This window comes from Podarcis tiliguerta, assembly GCF_965153285.1.
Source record: "Podarcis tiliguerta genome assembly, chromosome: 5".
In the NCBI taxonomy this organism is placed as follows: domain Eukaryota; kingdom Metazoa; phylum Chordata; class Lepidosauria; order Squamata; family Lacertidae; genus Podarcis; species Podarcis tiliguerta.
Genome location: NC_139538.1, coordinates 67,243,399 through 67,260,115, shown reverse-complemented (window position 1 = coordinate 67,260,115; position 16,717 = coordinate 67,243,399). Strand labels below are relative to the sequence as shown.

General features: G+C 46.7%; 1 protein-coding gene and 1 pseudogene across 3 annotated transcripts in view; one reads left to right on the top strand and one right to left on the bottom strand.

The window, feature by feature from the left end:
- Positions 1 to 2,006: 2,006 nt before the first annotated feature.
- On the bottom strand, positions 2,007 to 2,678 carry LOC310677969 (fatty acid-binding protein, adipocyte-like; annotated as a pseudogene). The gene has a single exon. The product of its transcript is annotated as a fatty acid-binding protein, adipocyte-like (transcript).
- Positions 2,679 to 6,702: 4,024 nt separating this feature from the next.
- NPFFR1 (neuropeptide FF receptor 1) overlaps positions 6,703 to 16,717 on the top strand; it is a 22,181-nt gene continuing 12,166 nt past the window's right edge. Inside the window, exons 1-2 of one of the 2 annotated variants that reach the window (XM_083441424.1) lie at positions 6,703 to 9,845; positions 12,754 to 13,065. In XM_083441424.1, coding sequence (XP_083297550.1) covers positions 9,830 to 9,845; positions 12,754 to 13,065 — 328 coding nt within the window. In that variant the 5' untranslated portion in view covers positions 6,703 to 9,829. The remainder of the gene's footprint in view (positions 9,846 to 12,753; positions 13,066 to 16,717) is intronic. The other variant, XR_014511607.1, reaches the window with a different exon arrangement.

Genomic DNA, 16,717 nt, shown 5'->3' with positions numbered 1-16,717 from the left:
CCAGCAACTAATGTTATTGCAACAAGATTGACTAGCATTTCCCCCGACTTTTTAAACAAACAGCTGCATATAGAAGAAAATGTTCAACAAGGCTATGAATTCCTCTTGATTCACTTTCTGGGAAACGCTGGTTAGGAATTACTGCCGTATAATGGTGCCAAGATACGCCACGTACATTTACAAAACACTTGATGCAGGATTAAATTAGCCTAAACTGGGATCCAATTCGCACAGGCAGGAGATTCCAGAGCAGCCTTTGAGTGGCTACAGATATTACGTACTGGCTTGTCTTCAGGTGTGATGCCTCCATTGCGTGAGGGGAAATGAGGAGGCGAACTCTCTGGCTTCCCCTCTGCTGCATCCCTGCTATCCAGTCCTGCCACCTACCGCTTAGTTGGTTAGAGCGTGGTGCTGATAACGCCAAGGCTGCAGGTTCCGATCCCCATATAGGACGACTGCATAGTCCTGCATTGTAGGGGGTTGGACTAGATGATCCTCAGGTTCCCTTCCACCTCTATGAGAGGGAATTCACTGGAGAGGGAAGGCCTGAAGCCTATCCCAGCTCCTTGCACAATCTGCAACCCTGGGGAGATACCTGAGGGTTGTAAAACATGAGTCAAAACTCACGTGAGAGCACTTCTGAACACATGGAAAACTGAGGGGGTCTGGTGACAGAGACCAGCCCCACACTTCCCCTCACACAACAGAGGCCATGCTCTCCACACGGCAGATGGGCAGACTTCAGCTTGGCCAGATGCATTTGGTTGTTGCTGTTTTAAAACTAAAACCCCAAGATCTATCAAGCAGATTCAAGCTCAAAAGAGATACGGCTATAATTCATGAGTGCCTCTCTGAGCCCATCCTGAGCTGCAGAGTTTGATTCCCGAACTGAAATGTCTGAGCTCTCCGTTCTTGTACTCAAAAGCATCCCAGGAGGATAGCTTTTATAACGTTTTAATTTCAGCTTAATTTAGATGGTGGTGATAGCTGAGTTGCTGCTAACGGAGAGTCAGAAACTCTTGCCGTTCTACTCCTAAGTAGCTAGGAATCGGCAGCTAGATCCCAATCTGCTATCGGCCTATCCCTGCATTGCAGTGTGCCAACCACCGTTGAAATCAGCCAGAGATGCCTGCTTAAAGAGTCTCTCATACATAGGACTGAGGAAGAGGAGGAGGACTTTTCAGTAGAAACTTCCCTGAACAACAAACCTGGGAACAGTCCCAGATCTTCATAAGCCAAGCCAGTTTCTGATTTGATCCTGGAATGTCCTGCTTTTCTTGGGACGTATTTAGTTTCATTGGAGAAATGTTGGAGGGTATGGAGGGTATGGAGTTATGCAACCCCGAGTCAAGAAAACAAGCAACTATTCAATCTTTAGAAGACATCTGAAGGGAACCATGTACGGTATAGGGAAGATTTTTAAAAATGTTTTATTATGTTTTTATACATGATAGAAGCTGCCCAGAATGGCTGCATTGTAGGGGGTCAAATGGGTGGAGTATAATTCATCATCATCATCTTACTATGGAATAGGACATCCTTATTTTCACTGGAGAAATGTTAGAGGGTATGCAAACCTGCTACAAACCAGAAATGTAACTGGGAAATGCACCGGGAAATGTGGGGTGACATTTGCTTGATGTAATATTGCATAATCTCTCCACAAACAATTCAAAATGAATACTGGATCAACATGCCATCTGGAGCCACATTAAGGTAGAGGAAGCTGACAGGTGGTGCCTGTTATATGTAGGAAGGCAGGCTTGTAGCAGGTTGGCTGTGGTCAGAGTGAGGTTGGTGGGGCCAAAGGAACAGCGATGTTGAGTTCTGGAATTCACTGCTACAAGATGTAGTGATGGTCGCCAGCTTGGATGGCTCTGAATGAGATTTAGGCAAACTCCTAGAGCAGCATTTCCCAAACTTGGGTCTCCAGCTGTTTTTTCAGAATACAATACCCACCATCCCTGACCACTGGTCTTGCCTGCTAGTGATGATGGGAGTTTCTTTCTTTATCATTAAGCACTTTATTTAATAGTCACCATACTTTTAGGTTGAATACTGTATACAGGTTCTTTGGAACGGTTCTATCAATAACATATCAGTTCTTTGGAGAAAGCAACTGCCTTGTGGGGCTCTGCATCCCGAACCAGCTAATGCTCCTGCTTCTGTGTCTCACTAACCACACAGCGGAAGGAGTCTATCTTCATGCTTTCTCATACACTCTGGTGCAGATAACGTTGTTCATTTCACACTCCACAACCAGCTTTCCATCTTCTATTTTTCTTTTTATTGTGGTCTTTTTGCCATCCTATTTCTGCAACTGATTGAGTGACCCATTGTTACAACACTCTTTACTTTCCTGTCGTCTGCTGTGGTCTCATCAAACTGTTCCCCCAGTTTGAAGGAAATCTCGGAGTTCTTTAAACTGCTCTCTGTTTTGATGGTTATAACATCTCCGTTGCAGCTGATGATCACACTGGGCAACACCAGCCACCTTCCTGGTGGCAAAGCCCACACCAAGTTCTTTCATATAGTCATCAAATTTTTCAGTGGAAACAAGCTTCCAAGTTCCCAAAAATTGTTCACACATGGTGTAGGATTAACTAAGTCTCCTGAGGAACTTCTTACAAGTTTAACTAAGCACCACAAAGAGCACAGCCAGTGATGATGGGAGTTGTAGAGCAAAACCAGCTGGAGACCCATGTTCGGGAAACACTGCCTTAGAGTTTGGGTGTTGCTTCTAGAAATATGACAACCCTATCCTAAAGGATAGGGATATTGGTGGCTACTAGCATGATGGCTATTTACTCCCTCCAGTGTAGGAGGTGCTGTGCCATTTAAGAACCAGTTACTGGGAATCACAAGTGGAAAAGAGAGCTGTTGATTTCAGGTCCTGCTTATAATCTTCCCATAGGCCACTGTGAGAAGTGGACACTGGAAAATGTGGGCCTGTGGTCTAATTCTTATTCTACATTATGATGCCATAGTGTGATTTTAGCAGCATTTGGGCAGGGAGGAGGAGGGCAGGGAGATGCCAGCCCCACCCCCATCAACATGCCATTGACTTAATCATTTGATTGCAAGAATCATTTGGCTGAGAAAATAATCATACTAGCACACTGATTAAATAGCAACCTCAGAGATTCGCTAGTACTAATTTGTGATTATAGCTGCCTGATTTTGATGTATTACAGAGACATTCTGCTTTGTAAACATTCTGCTTACAGTGCAATGCTATGCGTTTCCACTCCGTTTTAAGCCCCATTTAGTTCAATGGGACGCACCCAAGTAAGTGTATCTAGGACTGCAGCTGCAGGCTGGAATTCTATTTACACTTAGCAAGGGAGTTGCAGAGACCAAGCACTGTGTAATGCAACTCATTGCTCACATTGGATGTTTTAGACTACAGCTTCCATCAGCCACAGCCAGAACAACCATGATGGCTGTGCTGTAGCCATTATGGGAGTTGTAGTCCAAAAAGCTGGAAGGTACTACATTGGCCAAGACTTTATGGTTTGTGCCATACTCAGTTTGCTTGTCTTCACAGTGCTATAAGACTCTTTGCTGCTTTGGGTACTACAGACTAACAAGGCTACCCCCTCCAGCAGAGTTCAGATTGTCTTCTAGTGAACTCTGGGGTTTCTTGGAAGATTATCAAGGAGCTTAATGGTGTGTGTGTGTGTGTGTGTGTGTGTGAGAGAGAGAGAGAGAGAGAGAGAGAGAGATCTCACCCTTACTGACATTCCCTTGCAATCCAGGGTTGCAGAGGTACATTGGGTGTGTTCTGGGTTGCATTTTCTGTTTATGTGGAGCAATGATCAGGCCCCCAGAGGCCAGGTCTGGACTCTGTGTGAGCTATCTGGGCATTCAGAAATGCAAAAAATGGTGTGGAAATGGTTTCCTGAAGGCGGAAATCTTGAAAGCCTTCAAGATTTAGAGTTTAGAGAGTTAGAACACTGTTTGTCCTGGGATAGCAGAAAAAAAAACTCCAGTCACAATGAATAGTCAAAGCAGGCAATTTAGGAGCAGCCCATAAGGTGAAAATTGTTATGTTTCTCCGTCTGGCACGGACTGACACACAAAGGAAGTGAGAGCAGAAATCGGGGCTGAATGTGAAGAAACAACAGTGTAAGATTGAGAGGACAGAAATCAAGAGGTGTGAGTTATAGCCCCCCCCCCCACCGCATTGAAAATAATTCTAGGATGAATGTAAAACCAATTCTGAAAAATGACAGTGTCAGTCAACACATTTGTTCTTACGCAGCTATAAATAATTTAAGACCTATGGCGTGAGCATTGTCTTGGCCAGAAAAAACTGTGAGGGAACTTTCAGGAACTTCATGCCATGGGCAGATCTTCCTAAACTGCCCCAGTTCTGCTGGTGGGTAGGAGAATCATAGGTTTGGTTTTTTTAAGTGTTTGTGCACTGATGATGCCAAAAGAAGTAAACAGAGTGCAAGGGGACACATCTGTCAAAAACGGATGAGGAGCCTGTTGCTCTCTGGATATCTGGGCTCTAATTCCTATCAGCCTTGACCAACAAGGCCAGCAGACAGGGATGATGGAAGCTGAAAATCAATGACATCTGGCTCCCCATCCTTAGCCTAAAATGAAATGAGGGAGGGGGGTGGAGGCCAGGGGCATAGCATCAGGGGGCCACAGGGTTGGTTGCCCCAGGCACAAAATTGTTAGGGGGGCAAAATCTCAACACCCAGTGCTGCCTCAGTACAGTGGCATGCTTCCATCTCTGGTCTCCATTGAAAATGGCTTCTCCATGCAAACCAGGAAGTTGCCTTTCCAGACAATGGAATGACCTTTTTCTTTTCTTATATCTTTGGCTACAATCTCCCGGGTGACATGGTCACCATTTGGCAGTTGAGTGCGCATGCATACTCCATCCGTTTCCCTCCCACCCACCTCTCCATGCAGTCCTGGGTTCTGGCAACCCACACTACGCCACTGGTGGAGGCCATGGTAAGCAAGGAAATAATATCCCATTGTTTCCATTGCTGGTGCTCAGACTCAATAGCAGGCTTAGGCTATATACACATTCCCTTTTGCTCCAGCGAATCCCCACTGCTGGTGCTTGAAACTGAGCACATATGGCACTAGCCAGAATACATATGCACCCTGCAGTTTCTTGAGAAATACTCCTCTTGGATGCGTTTCCCCTCAAAGTATGCTTGCATCCAGTTGGAAAGCATAAGCAGCAGTTAAGCTGAGGTGCGTACCTTTGGGGCATTCTTTGCACGTGTGCAGGTGACTGCTTTGTGGAATAGGGGATGGGGGTTGCAGGTGTGGGGAAACAAATCAGGTAATGCGTCTCAGGTGATGCGCATCCCTACCACCTCTCAGGGGTGCACAGCGCTGCAAAGATGTGGCTTGAAATGCAGTGAGGTGGAAAAAGACCTTGATGAGTTTGAAGCTACGAATGTGTACATAGCCTTGGATACAGCAGAGCATGGGAACAAGCAGCTGCGCCAAAGGCCTCAGAGAAAATGTGGGTCTTGAAGAGGACTCTTAAGGAAGTAAGAGAGGTGCCATCACAAAAGCTCTCCTGAGAGGCAGAAAGAGAAGGTTGAATTCCGTCTTGTGGTGACGTTGCTGCTGCTGCTGCTGCTGCTGTTTACGTTCTCCTGAGGCGCAGGTAAGCCTTCTCTCTTGGCAGGCTGTGATTGTGAAGCACGCCTCCTTTCAGATACACGTAGCAGGACTGCTTAGAACAATGACGCACAGCTCTACGTTCTGAATGGGGAAACCCATCAGAAACTAGGAAAGGTGACTCATTCTGCCCAACAACCCCCTCCTTTCCCCTTCAGCCGAGGACTGGTCTTCAGGTACGTGTGAGAGTGCACAACAAAAGCATTTTGGGAACAGAGAAAAGGAGCAGGTTTTGGGGGCAGTGAGAAAGACGCTGCAGTTTGAAACACAGACACACACACACAGAGAGAGAGAGAGAGAGAGAGAGAGAGAGAGAGAGAGAAATAATGGTGCTTCTGTAGGGAATCCAATGTGGCCAGTGGATTTTCTGCTTGCAGGAATGCTATTCCCCTTGTCTCTGCCTGTACTTTAGGACAATGACAGAATTGCTACTTACTTCACATTGGGAACGATGATAGCATCTCCTGGGGTGCTTTTGGCCATTCCCCTGCATGCCAAATGAGGTTGTTTCCCCCCACCCCACCCCCACACAATAAGCCAAGCAGAGAAAGAGGCAGGTTACATTAGCATGCACAGCTATGGTTTAAACTGCCACTTTGGTTTTGAGGAATTCCGAAATCCTTTTATTGTGACCAAGCAGAATGTTGCAAAGCAGCGAGCGAGCTTTTGAGTCCTCCAGAAGTCGACAGCCGCATACACACAACGCCTTCAAAGCGAATCGTTTCCCTCAAAAAAATTATGGGTCCTGCAGTTTGCCCCTCACAGAGTCCCCATTCCCAACAACTCCTAAGAAACTGCGGGTCCCAGAAATCCTTGAGGGAAGGTACGTGTGAGAGTGCACAACAAAAGCATTTTGGGAACAGAGAAAAGATTCATAGTTTATGCACAGCCTTCATCGGGTTGGGTGTTAAACAAAGCGGGAGGTGGGAGGAGGGGGAAGCTGGGCTGACATGAGAGCCATAAGGTCTGCATTGGTCAACAGTTCACTTCTCCTGTATGGTCTTCTGTCAGATTCACACCACACATTGAGAACACTTGTTGGTATCCATCTGTCTTGACAGACAATGGAGTGTGCCTCTGGGGGTGAAGTCAAATTGCTGCTTTTGCAGCACTGAAGTGACCTCCCCAGGGTGCAAGCCTGAGCAATGTGTATGGAGGTCCTTGGCTGCCCAGATGGCAAGACCCCTCTCTTGACCTCACTGACGAGGCCCAAAGGAAAGCAGAGCAATACGTTTGGCAGCAGCTTGGCTGTAGAAGTTGCCGGAAGGAGGCCTACAAGGCACCATCCAACCATCTTCAGGACTCCACTCCATTTTTGTGTAGGGTTTCACTCTTTAGCCTTCTCTCCTCCCAAAGATATCCCACAAGGAAGCAGAGGTTTAGGATCAGAGCTCTCCTTCTCCTAGATAGGCTGCCTTCCCATGTGGTTGAACCCCATCTGCCCCTCAACTTCCCTCTACAGCACATGCAGAAACCACCTTCTTGACTGTTGGAGTCACTATTGGTCTTGTCCACTCAATCCACCAGAGCCTGTTTTTGCATGCAGGGGAAGTCCCTAACTCGTTGAGGGTTTGAGACCCCTTGGCTACCCCTCACCTGGTTTAGCCAGCTAGTTAAAGCTGTTTCCCAGAGTGTGGCCACTGTCGCATGCTGACAGTTTCTAGGAGCTGCAGGTGGGAGCTGAGTACAGGGTGAGGGGGGGACCAAAGGTGGACAAACTACCCCCAAAAGAGCATCGTACCCCTCCACTAATACCCTATACAGTGGTACCTCGGGTTAAGAACTTAATTTGTTCTGGAGGTCCATTCTTAACCTGAAACTGTTATTAACCTGAGGTACCACTTTAGCTAATGGGGCCTCCCACTGCCGCCACGCTGCAGGAGAACGATTTCTGTTCTCATCCTGAAGCAAAGTTCTGAACCCGAGGTACTATTTCTGGGTTAGTGGAGGCTGTAACCTGAAGTGTCTGTAATCTGAAGCGTCTGTAACCCAAGGTACCACTGTACACCCCATTTCAACCACCTTAAACAGTCCTGGCTTCCCCCAAAGAGTTCTGGGAGCTGTAGTTTAAGGGTGCTGAGACTCGTTATGACAACCTCTATTTCTCTCACAGAACTACAATTTGAGTGATTTAACAATCAAGCCTTCTTCAAAGGGAGCTCTTGGCCATTGTAGGGGAATGGGAATGTGGCCGTCTAAGGGTTGTGTCTATGTTGGGGGCTGTTATGAAGAGAACCCACACTTCACTGTTTACCACCACAACACGGATCGGGCCCGTGCAGTTGGTGTGCCCCAAAAGCAAGCCCCCATAGTTAGATTAACCTGCAAGCAATGAGGCAAAGGGGCCAAGAAAGTTACCTGCCTCTGTTTGAGATCATCTCCCAAATATGAGGCAATTATGGCAAGACTTGGACCCACCGCTGGAATGGAAAAGCCCATCTGGGACCAGAGAAGGTGATGTGTGCCTGTTGCCACCCCACGGAAAGTGTGCTTTAGGAACTGAGGTATGAAGCAGATTTGGAGGCAGTGAGAGAGGGAAATTATGTTGCTTGGGGCGCAGAGAGAAAGGCAGGGAAAGGCAGAGGAAAAACTGGCTGGTGGTTCTAAGCTGAAAGAATCTGGGGATCTTTCTGTGGGATCTGATGCATGGCAGTGGATTTGCTCTCCAGGGGAAAGGCTGCAGCTCAGTGGCTGAGCATCACTTCCCGTGCAGAAAGTCCTAGCTTAAATCCCTGGCATCTCCAAGCAGGGCTGGGAATGTCCCTCGTCTGAAACTCTTGAGAGCTGCTGCCAGTCAGTGTTGGCTGTATTGAGCTAGATAGACCAATGCTCTGACTTGGTATAAGACAGCTCTTTCTGTTCCTAGGATATTATAATGCTGCTTGCCTCCCTACGTTCTTCCAGGACTTGCCCATTTATTCTTGCCCATGCAAGTCGGCAGGTAAAACAAATGTGACCAAAAATGCCCTACACCTCCAGAGGGATCTCTGCTGCAAAAAGGAAATCAATTCCAGCCAATTGCCACCATTCGGGAGCCCTGAGAGTTTGTGGCCCTTGAGCTGGGAATGGTTCTTCTGGATCCCAGGAGAGAAAGCTGCAAATATGACTCAGATCTACCTGAACAGGGCTAACAGTGAAATGGCCAAGGGAAACGGGCAGACGATGTCCATTTTGGAGCAAGAGGAACCTGATGGAGAATGGGCTGGTTTTGATTTCCCTTGTTGCTCAGTGTGCATGGCCTCTAACCTCTCTTCCACTCTTTGCCAGTCTGTTCCTGCCAGTCCAGTAATTACTGGGCCAGGTGTTTGCCTGTGTGCCTCTGCCAGGTGTTGTTGTAACCATGGCACTGGGGAGAGGCACAACTCCCCCCCCCCTCCACTGATAAGAGCAGCTTCCAGTTTTTCCTCTCAGTGAAGTCAGTTGGTGGGAAAAGATTCCAAGGAGCAGAGGCTGAAGGGAGGGGGGAGGAGAGAGAGAGAGAGCAAATTCAGGCACCGAGCAAAGCCAGTTAGCAGCATCTGCTTCGGTCACCAGCTGGATTGAAAACAGCCCTCCAATTTCCACCTGCTGCAGAGCAGATAATTCTGGAGCTGTTCATCAGAAGGAGGTGGGATAACTAGAGAGGACCTACACCCAAACCATTGCAAAAGAAACTTGACGCCAACAAGTCTTTTGGAACATTTTCCAAAAAGGCATCCTTGAAGTGTGTGTGTGTTCTCAAAGAGGAAAAAACCAAATAAGGGCAAACTGAATATTTGCAAAATCTCTGCGTGTCTGCTTCACTGAAAATCCTGCAGTGAGATCTTGAACCAACGACTGTTTGCAGAGTGCCTGATCTTGAAAACTGCTTCCATCATACTGGAACAGAAGCAGAGAGGCAGACCTGGGGAAACAGGGGTATTATAGAAAGGAGCAGCATCTTTGACAAAGCAACGTAAGCTCTCCAAACTGCAGGGCCACTGATTTAAGTGCAAGCAGCCGACTCTCAGGCCAGAATACTCTTCCCTTGAAATAGCATGACTGACTTATTAGTGTGTGCGAGAGAGAAAGACTAAGCCTAGAGCAAGGAACGTCGCAGAGCGGGACTGATTTGAATACTCTGGTCCACTGTCGAAAACTCAACCCCCCACAGATATAGTTGAAGAATAAGCTGGAGACTCACAGCATCATGGAAGATGAGGAAGGTAAGGACCTTAGATTCTTTATTTGGAAGAAAAATAAAATAAAACTTGGTTTGCTTAAGACCTGCTCTCCAAAGTTGATTTTTTAAAACAATTAAGTAGATTTTTCTCGTGCTGCTAATCCAGTCTCTGTGTAATTAAGTAGTTACGTGTGATCACCTAGCAATCAAGAACTTTTTTGATTTGATTGTTTGTTGCTGTTTCCCCTGGGCAAAACATGCTTTATTTTGAATGACCTAAACAGCTAGTGAAGGGATGTGTAAGGGGGGGGGGTGAGGCACCTGTTGTTTCTGTAACCAGTGCGTTGTAAATGCTGTTTTACATATCAAAGCAACTGTACAATGCCCCCTGTAGCTAAGTGCTGATTTGAACACTTCATTTCTTAGTTGGCGCTGATCCGTGCTTCCAGGGGGTCTCCAAGAGCTTCTTTTTTGTTTTATAAGCTCCAGAATTGAGGAGACCCATCTCAGTATTTGCTGTAACCCATGCAAGCTACATAGGTCAGATTTGTGAAGTGCTTCAGACCGTGCTAAAATCTCCTGGGTCCACACAGCTGATGGGGACCAGTGGAGTCCACGTGGCTGCCAGCATTCACCACGGAGAAGTCCTGGGAGGAAAAGAGCCTGCTCATATGAAACCCTTCTCCCATGGTTGCATGCCAAACCAGGAACAGGGGGGGACCTGTTGTCTGCACAAGGATGGATGTCATGGGATGGATGCAATGCCTGCTTCCAGACCCCATAACTGGATTGATTAGCCACTGTTGATCTGGCCAGCAGGCTCTGGTTTGTGCCAGGGAGCAATGTGTCTCAGCCTACTATTCGTTTTCTCTTTGGGGAGGAAAATGTCCTCTCTTTTCCCCCTCACTCTTCCCTCAGAACACCCTGCTGTTGCGTCCGTCCGCTAGTATCAAAATGGCTTCCGATTTCCCCAGATCTTGGCACACAAAGTACCTTTCACAATTCTTCAAGGATGGGGACACCTGCTGCCCTCCGCCTGTTGCTGGACCCCAGCTTCCCTCAGCCCCAGTCAGCACGGTGAAGCAGTCAATCTTCTATGCTGACAGAGCAGAAGATTTTCAAATTACGTAATGGGGCTATAGTTCAGGAGATGGCTTCCTAACTTCTAATGGGAAGGGACATGATGTAGGTGTTATACGGCCAGCAGGACTGACCTAAGACATTTTGCTGCTTCAGGTGGAACAATAAATAGCTCCCACATCTCCCCAAGTCATGATGAACAGCAGCACCCAAGATTAGCCAAGTCCTTTTCGCACCTGAAGCAGAAGATTCTCCCCAGGAAGACGCTGGCCAGGTGTCAGAAACTAAGAAGACCCTCAGTGACAGCAACCCCAGGAGTCTACCTTGGGCACCTTAAATGCTCACAAATTGTTTGTGGCATATGCTTTCATGCACTAGAGGCTACTTCACTGTGACTTTTAAATAGGAGGTCAACTAGAAATAAACAGCCAAAGACAAGTTGTTGTTGTTATTCTGTTGTAAAATGCAGCCACTTCTTACTTCACCAAGGGCCTTTCGAAATAATAAAAAGATGTCTTTATTTCATATACATGAATAGCTTTGCTGGTCAATGTTTGCCTGCTGAAGAGGCACTTCTGTCACCAGGCCTTTATCACCTGAGTTGTATGTTTTTTGGATCTACCCTATTCTTGTGGATATGGTTTGTTTCAGACTGTTTTAATATTGCATTAGAAATTGTTGTAACCCTCTCTCGGAACATTTGATGCAGGGCAGATAATAACAGTAGTCGTAATAATAATAATAGCAATGACAAGTTTTCTGTCTAAAAACAAAAGCAAAACAAAGCTAAGATATGTGCTTTGGACCTAGAGAGGGTTAGCAGAGCTGTCATTCTTGCCACATGAGGTTGTTGCACTGCACATTCCTGCCACATTCACACCATACATTTAAAGCACTATAAACAGTTGTTGTGTGCCCCCCCCCCAAGTATTCTGGGAGCTGTAGTTTGTTAAGGGTGCTGAGAGTTGTTAGGAGATTCCCTATTCCCTTCACAGATCTACAATTTGCAGAGTGGTTTAACCATCTCTCTTCACAGGGAACTCCAGGAATTGTAGTTCTCGGCGTCTTAACAAACTACAGCTCCCAGAATTCCTTGGGGGCGGGTAGCCACGACTTTTTGAAGTGGCATCATAGTACTTTATGGTGTGAAGATGATCTTGGAGTTAGTTGCCTTCTTTGGAGTTTTTTTAGGTCGGAGCCCATTCCCCTTTGGACTATGGTTGTTGGTTCTATTTTCACATGCCTCCCAAAAACAGAAGATCCTTTGGGGGAAAGACTGTAGCTCAGAAGTAGAGCATCAGCAGAAGGTCTTAGGTTCAATCCCCAACATCTCCAGATAGGGCTGAGGACCCAGCCTGAAACCCTGAGGAACCATTGCCATTCAGTGGTGACCATAGAGGGATCAGTAGTGGATTCTCATGTTCCATTTGAGTTCCGAAACCTTTGTGTCGAGATCGCTTATTGCCTTGAAGTGAAGAGGAGCTAAAATAACTGAACTAATTTGCAGGGAAGCAAGATGAAGGGAGAACAACGCCTCAGTAGGTGCAGGCAGGGGGAGAACTATATTATTTCAGTTATTCCAAACAGCTAAGCTCCCTGTAAACCTCAATAGGTATGTGGTTGGTGTGCCACCACAAGCTTAGCTTTGTTTTCAGTTGCTGTTTTTAACGTTTAATGGTGTTGTTGTGATCTAAGCATATTTTTATAACTAGATTTGAAGTAGTTTTCTGTAGGTTTAATGCAGGCCACTTCGAGTACACTTGTGAAAGTGTTTAGATATACGCGAATACTTACAAGAGCATATTTTCACAAACCAATGAATTGCAAGTTGATCTTTCATTTTTTTGGGTTTTCCCTACCCATCCGCCCAGGTGACACATCCTGCCCTACCAACAGCAGCCCATCTTTCACCAGGAATGAAAGCCGCAGCCAGATCTATAGGGAGAACTATACCTTCTCCTCCTACTATCAGCACTCCTCTCCAGTGGCCGCCATGTTTATTGTTGCCTACGTCTGTATCTTCTTCGTGTGCATGGTCGGTAACATGCTGGTGTGCTTCATAGTGCTGAAGAACCGGCAGATGAGAACAGTCACCAACATATTCATCCTCAACCTGGCTATCAGTGATGTCTTGGTGGGGATCTTCTGCATGCCGACCACCCTGGTGGACAACCTGATTACAGGTGAGTGAAAGAACAAAGTGCAAACACATTGGAACATAAGAAGAGAGCCCTGTTGGATCAGGTCAAAGGCCTATGCTGACCTGCATCCTTTTCCCACAGTGGTCAGCCAGATGCGTATGATAAGCGTGTTTAGAGGCATATGGTATGTATGATAAGGGTGTTTAGAGGCATATGGTCTCTGATACAGAAGGTAATACTAACAAATGAAATGCTAACAAGTCTCCAATGCCATTAGGACTGTTCGATAAGCTTACAGTGGCAGCTCTGGTTACGGACGTAATTCATTCTGGAGGTGAGATCTTAACCTGAAACTCTTCTCAACCTGAAGCACCACTTTAGCTAATGGGGCCTCCCACTGCCGCCATGCCGCCACCACTCGATTTCTGTTCTCATCCTGAGGTAAAGTTCTTAACCCAAGGTACTATTTCTGGGTTAGTGGAGTCTGTAACCTGAAGCGTCTGTAATCTGAAGTATCTGTAACCTGAAGCATCTGTAACCTGAGGTACCACTATATTTATAAATGTTGGGCCTTGCTGGTTTTGGGACCTATTTAGTGTCTCCAATAGGACTACCTTAAAATGACAGAATATGCAATTGTGCAGATGTTTCCTAGAAGGCAATTATTTTCTTCAGGCAGACTTTCCCCATTTTGAAGTCTATCTTTTTTCTTTTGTGAGCTAAGGCAGCTGGTGTTCCTGTGACAAATACTGGTGGCAGAGTGACAGATATTGTATTCATAGATTAACTTCATTGGGAGACAGAATGAGAAGTATTGAGATTTATGAGGTTTGTTTTTTTCCATTCACGCAGAGAACAACTTGGTTTTGTTATTGAAAAAAAGGGCAACAGTCTCCAATAATAATTTCTGCTATGATTCTCCCCAAGGAGGGATTATCCTCTTCAGTTCTTTAACATGTGCAACATGTTTGCGCAACCAAATGGTGGTACTTATGCCCTGCAAATTGGGTTGAGGTTAAGGATGCTGAAAAATCCCAATTGCGGAAACTGCTGGTGTTTGCTTATTTGTACCATGTCCAAAATGAAATCAATCAAGTGAATATGGTCAGTATTCACTGTTGTTGTTTGCCGTTGTCAGGGGTTCAGGAGCAGAGTCACAGGAGAGGGAGGAAATGGAGAGCGAGGGGGAGGAGTCCGAAGGAAATGTCAGCGATGACAGCAATCCGAGGTCTCTGAGTCTCTCCAGTGACTCGGAGGATTCACAGAAAGGGGCCCCCATAGTCAGGGCAAGGGGAGTGCCCAGGGGGACACCTCGGGAAGAAGGGGCCAGAGGGGACTCAGAGAGTAGCAGCTGGAAATCCGGACCAGCGTCCCCCCCCAGAGTGCAGTAGGGGGGAGGAGTCCCAGGCATCGGGATCAGGTGGCGCGCGGGCAGCGGGAGAACGTGAGGCAGGAGTGACCACACCCTCGTCAGAGAGCGAGGAAACGGTCATCAGGAAAGTTAAACGCGCGCGCGCGCGCCAAGTTCAAATGTACAGGAGGGCGGCACGGTGGGCAGCCCGGGTAGGGAGCCAGGTCCTAAAGCCCGCCGAAGAGAGGGGGAGGAGTCAGAGGGGTCAACGTCTGCGTCGGAAGAGTCCAGGAGGGAGGAGACCCCGGGGGGTAGTAGGACCCAGAGGAAGAGAGAGAGAAGGAAGAGGTGGAGTAAGATTAGAGTCTTAAACTGGTGTACAGGGGGCGGAGACTCAGACGGAGCTTCGCCGGTCTAGACTCCAGACGTAGAGCTGAGACGCTGAGGCTTGGAAATGGAAACTATTCTTCAATAAAGACTTTGATACTTTACTACCGGCTAGCGTTGGTCCTTTGTGAGCTGGGACCAGGAGCCAGCTCTGACAGCCGTCGACAAATAATATATGATCGATGAGACACACACTCCTTGGAATTTGCACTTCATTTCCTTTGCATTAAAATAAATGGTGTGAAGTAACATAATGATAACATAATTCATTAAACATAATTTCACCATAGTAGACAGGAAGAAGGATAGCTTAATATTAGTCAGAAGCCAAACTGCAGTGGAATGGAAACAGCGCTGCAGCAACAAATTCAAGGCAGAACATAAATCAATGCCTTTTTACACCCATAACTGAAGCACCTAGTTTTGGGACTTCACACATTTCACGACATTCCTAATCCTGACAGCTTTATGTCTTTGTGCTCTCTGTAGTCAGAGGGGAAGAGAGTGGAAATAGTGGAGCAAAGAGCTGGGAAAATACTACTTAACTAGCAAAGGTGGCTGACAGAGGGTCTCTGAACAAGAATGGCTTGCAACCATTGGCTCTTGCAAAATAAGGAGAGTATCAGCAACTCTATTATTTAATTGTGTTCTATGAAAGCACAATTTCCAGCTTTGTTCTGTCCCATCTCTGGCCAAGGCTTTCTCTGTTCGCTGAATGGTAGGCATGCCCAGTCCAATAATTCTGCAGATTTTCTCCAGTGTTCCTCAAGACCATAATTCATGAGAAAAGATAATGCTTCTCAGTGCTCATCCAAGTGACTCAGATGGCTGAATGATGAGTTCCAGTCAAATGCCATATAGACACCCCAAGACTGCAGCAGGAGCTATGCCCCCAAAGTCCTTTCTCTTTCCAGAGCCACTTTTCCTAATTCACACCCAATGGGGATAGGGCATAAGGTGTCGGCCTTTGGCAGAGCAGCAACTGGTTCATTTGGAGCCAGAGATTTGGCAACCATAATGGCACCCTGAACTACACCACCACAACCACTCTATTTCTCTTCCTGACTTGTCGACCCATTGTATCCCTTCCAACCCTCCAACTCTATGATTCTATGATCCCCAGACCTATGGATTATAGCATTACCCCAACAGAGTCTGTTCTGCCTGCTATCCAACAATTCTGGGAGTGAAATTCCTGTACTTGAAAGCATCTCTTAGGGTTGGCCAACCTATGAAGCCAGGTGAGGCATCTGCCTCAGGCGGCAAGATCCCCAGGGGCAGCAAATCCCAACACTGATCGTTCTTCCCCACTTGTTCCTCGTGTTGATCTCTCCTCACCCCTTCTTCCCTGGTGGGAGGACTCTCACCATTGGGGGGTTTGCCTCAGGGGCCCAAATACCTTGGGGCAGCCCTAGCATCTCGAAACAGTAAATCTGGTTTTCTGGGTCGTATCAAAGTCTAAGATAGCAAGGATGTTCAGCGGCTGATTGTTAATTCAGATGGGAGGTTGGAAATTCACATTCTGCAAGCATTAGCATCTTTGTAACAGCCGGGGGGGACATGGCATGGCAGGGTGGAGAAAAACAAAATCTAAAAGAGCACGAGTAATGTCTGCCTCTTTCAAGAAACAATAGCTCAAGGATTTGAATGTCAGGGGACATAATTGAACTTCTGCCAGCCATTCTTTCCTTCTTCCAGCAATATGCACATTCATTTCAGTGGAGAGCAACATCTTTTACAATGTACAACATCCACATTTAGTAGAAATGAAGCTCCAGACAGTGTGATCAACAGAAAACATGTATCTGTGTGCAAACCGTAACGTAATTGTTTCTCGACTGCTGAGTCACCTCCCTTCCCTTAAGATCTTTTGTTGATTTGGGAGCTTTGGAAACCCAGCTCCGTTCATATTGCAGGTCGGGGTATATATGCTGTAGATCTGGCAGAAACCACAAT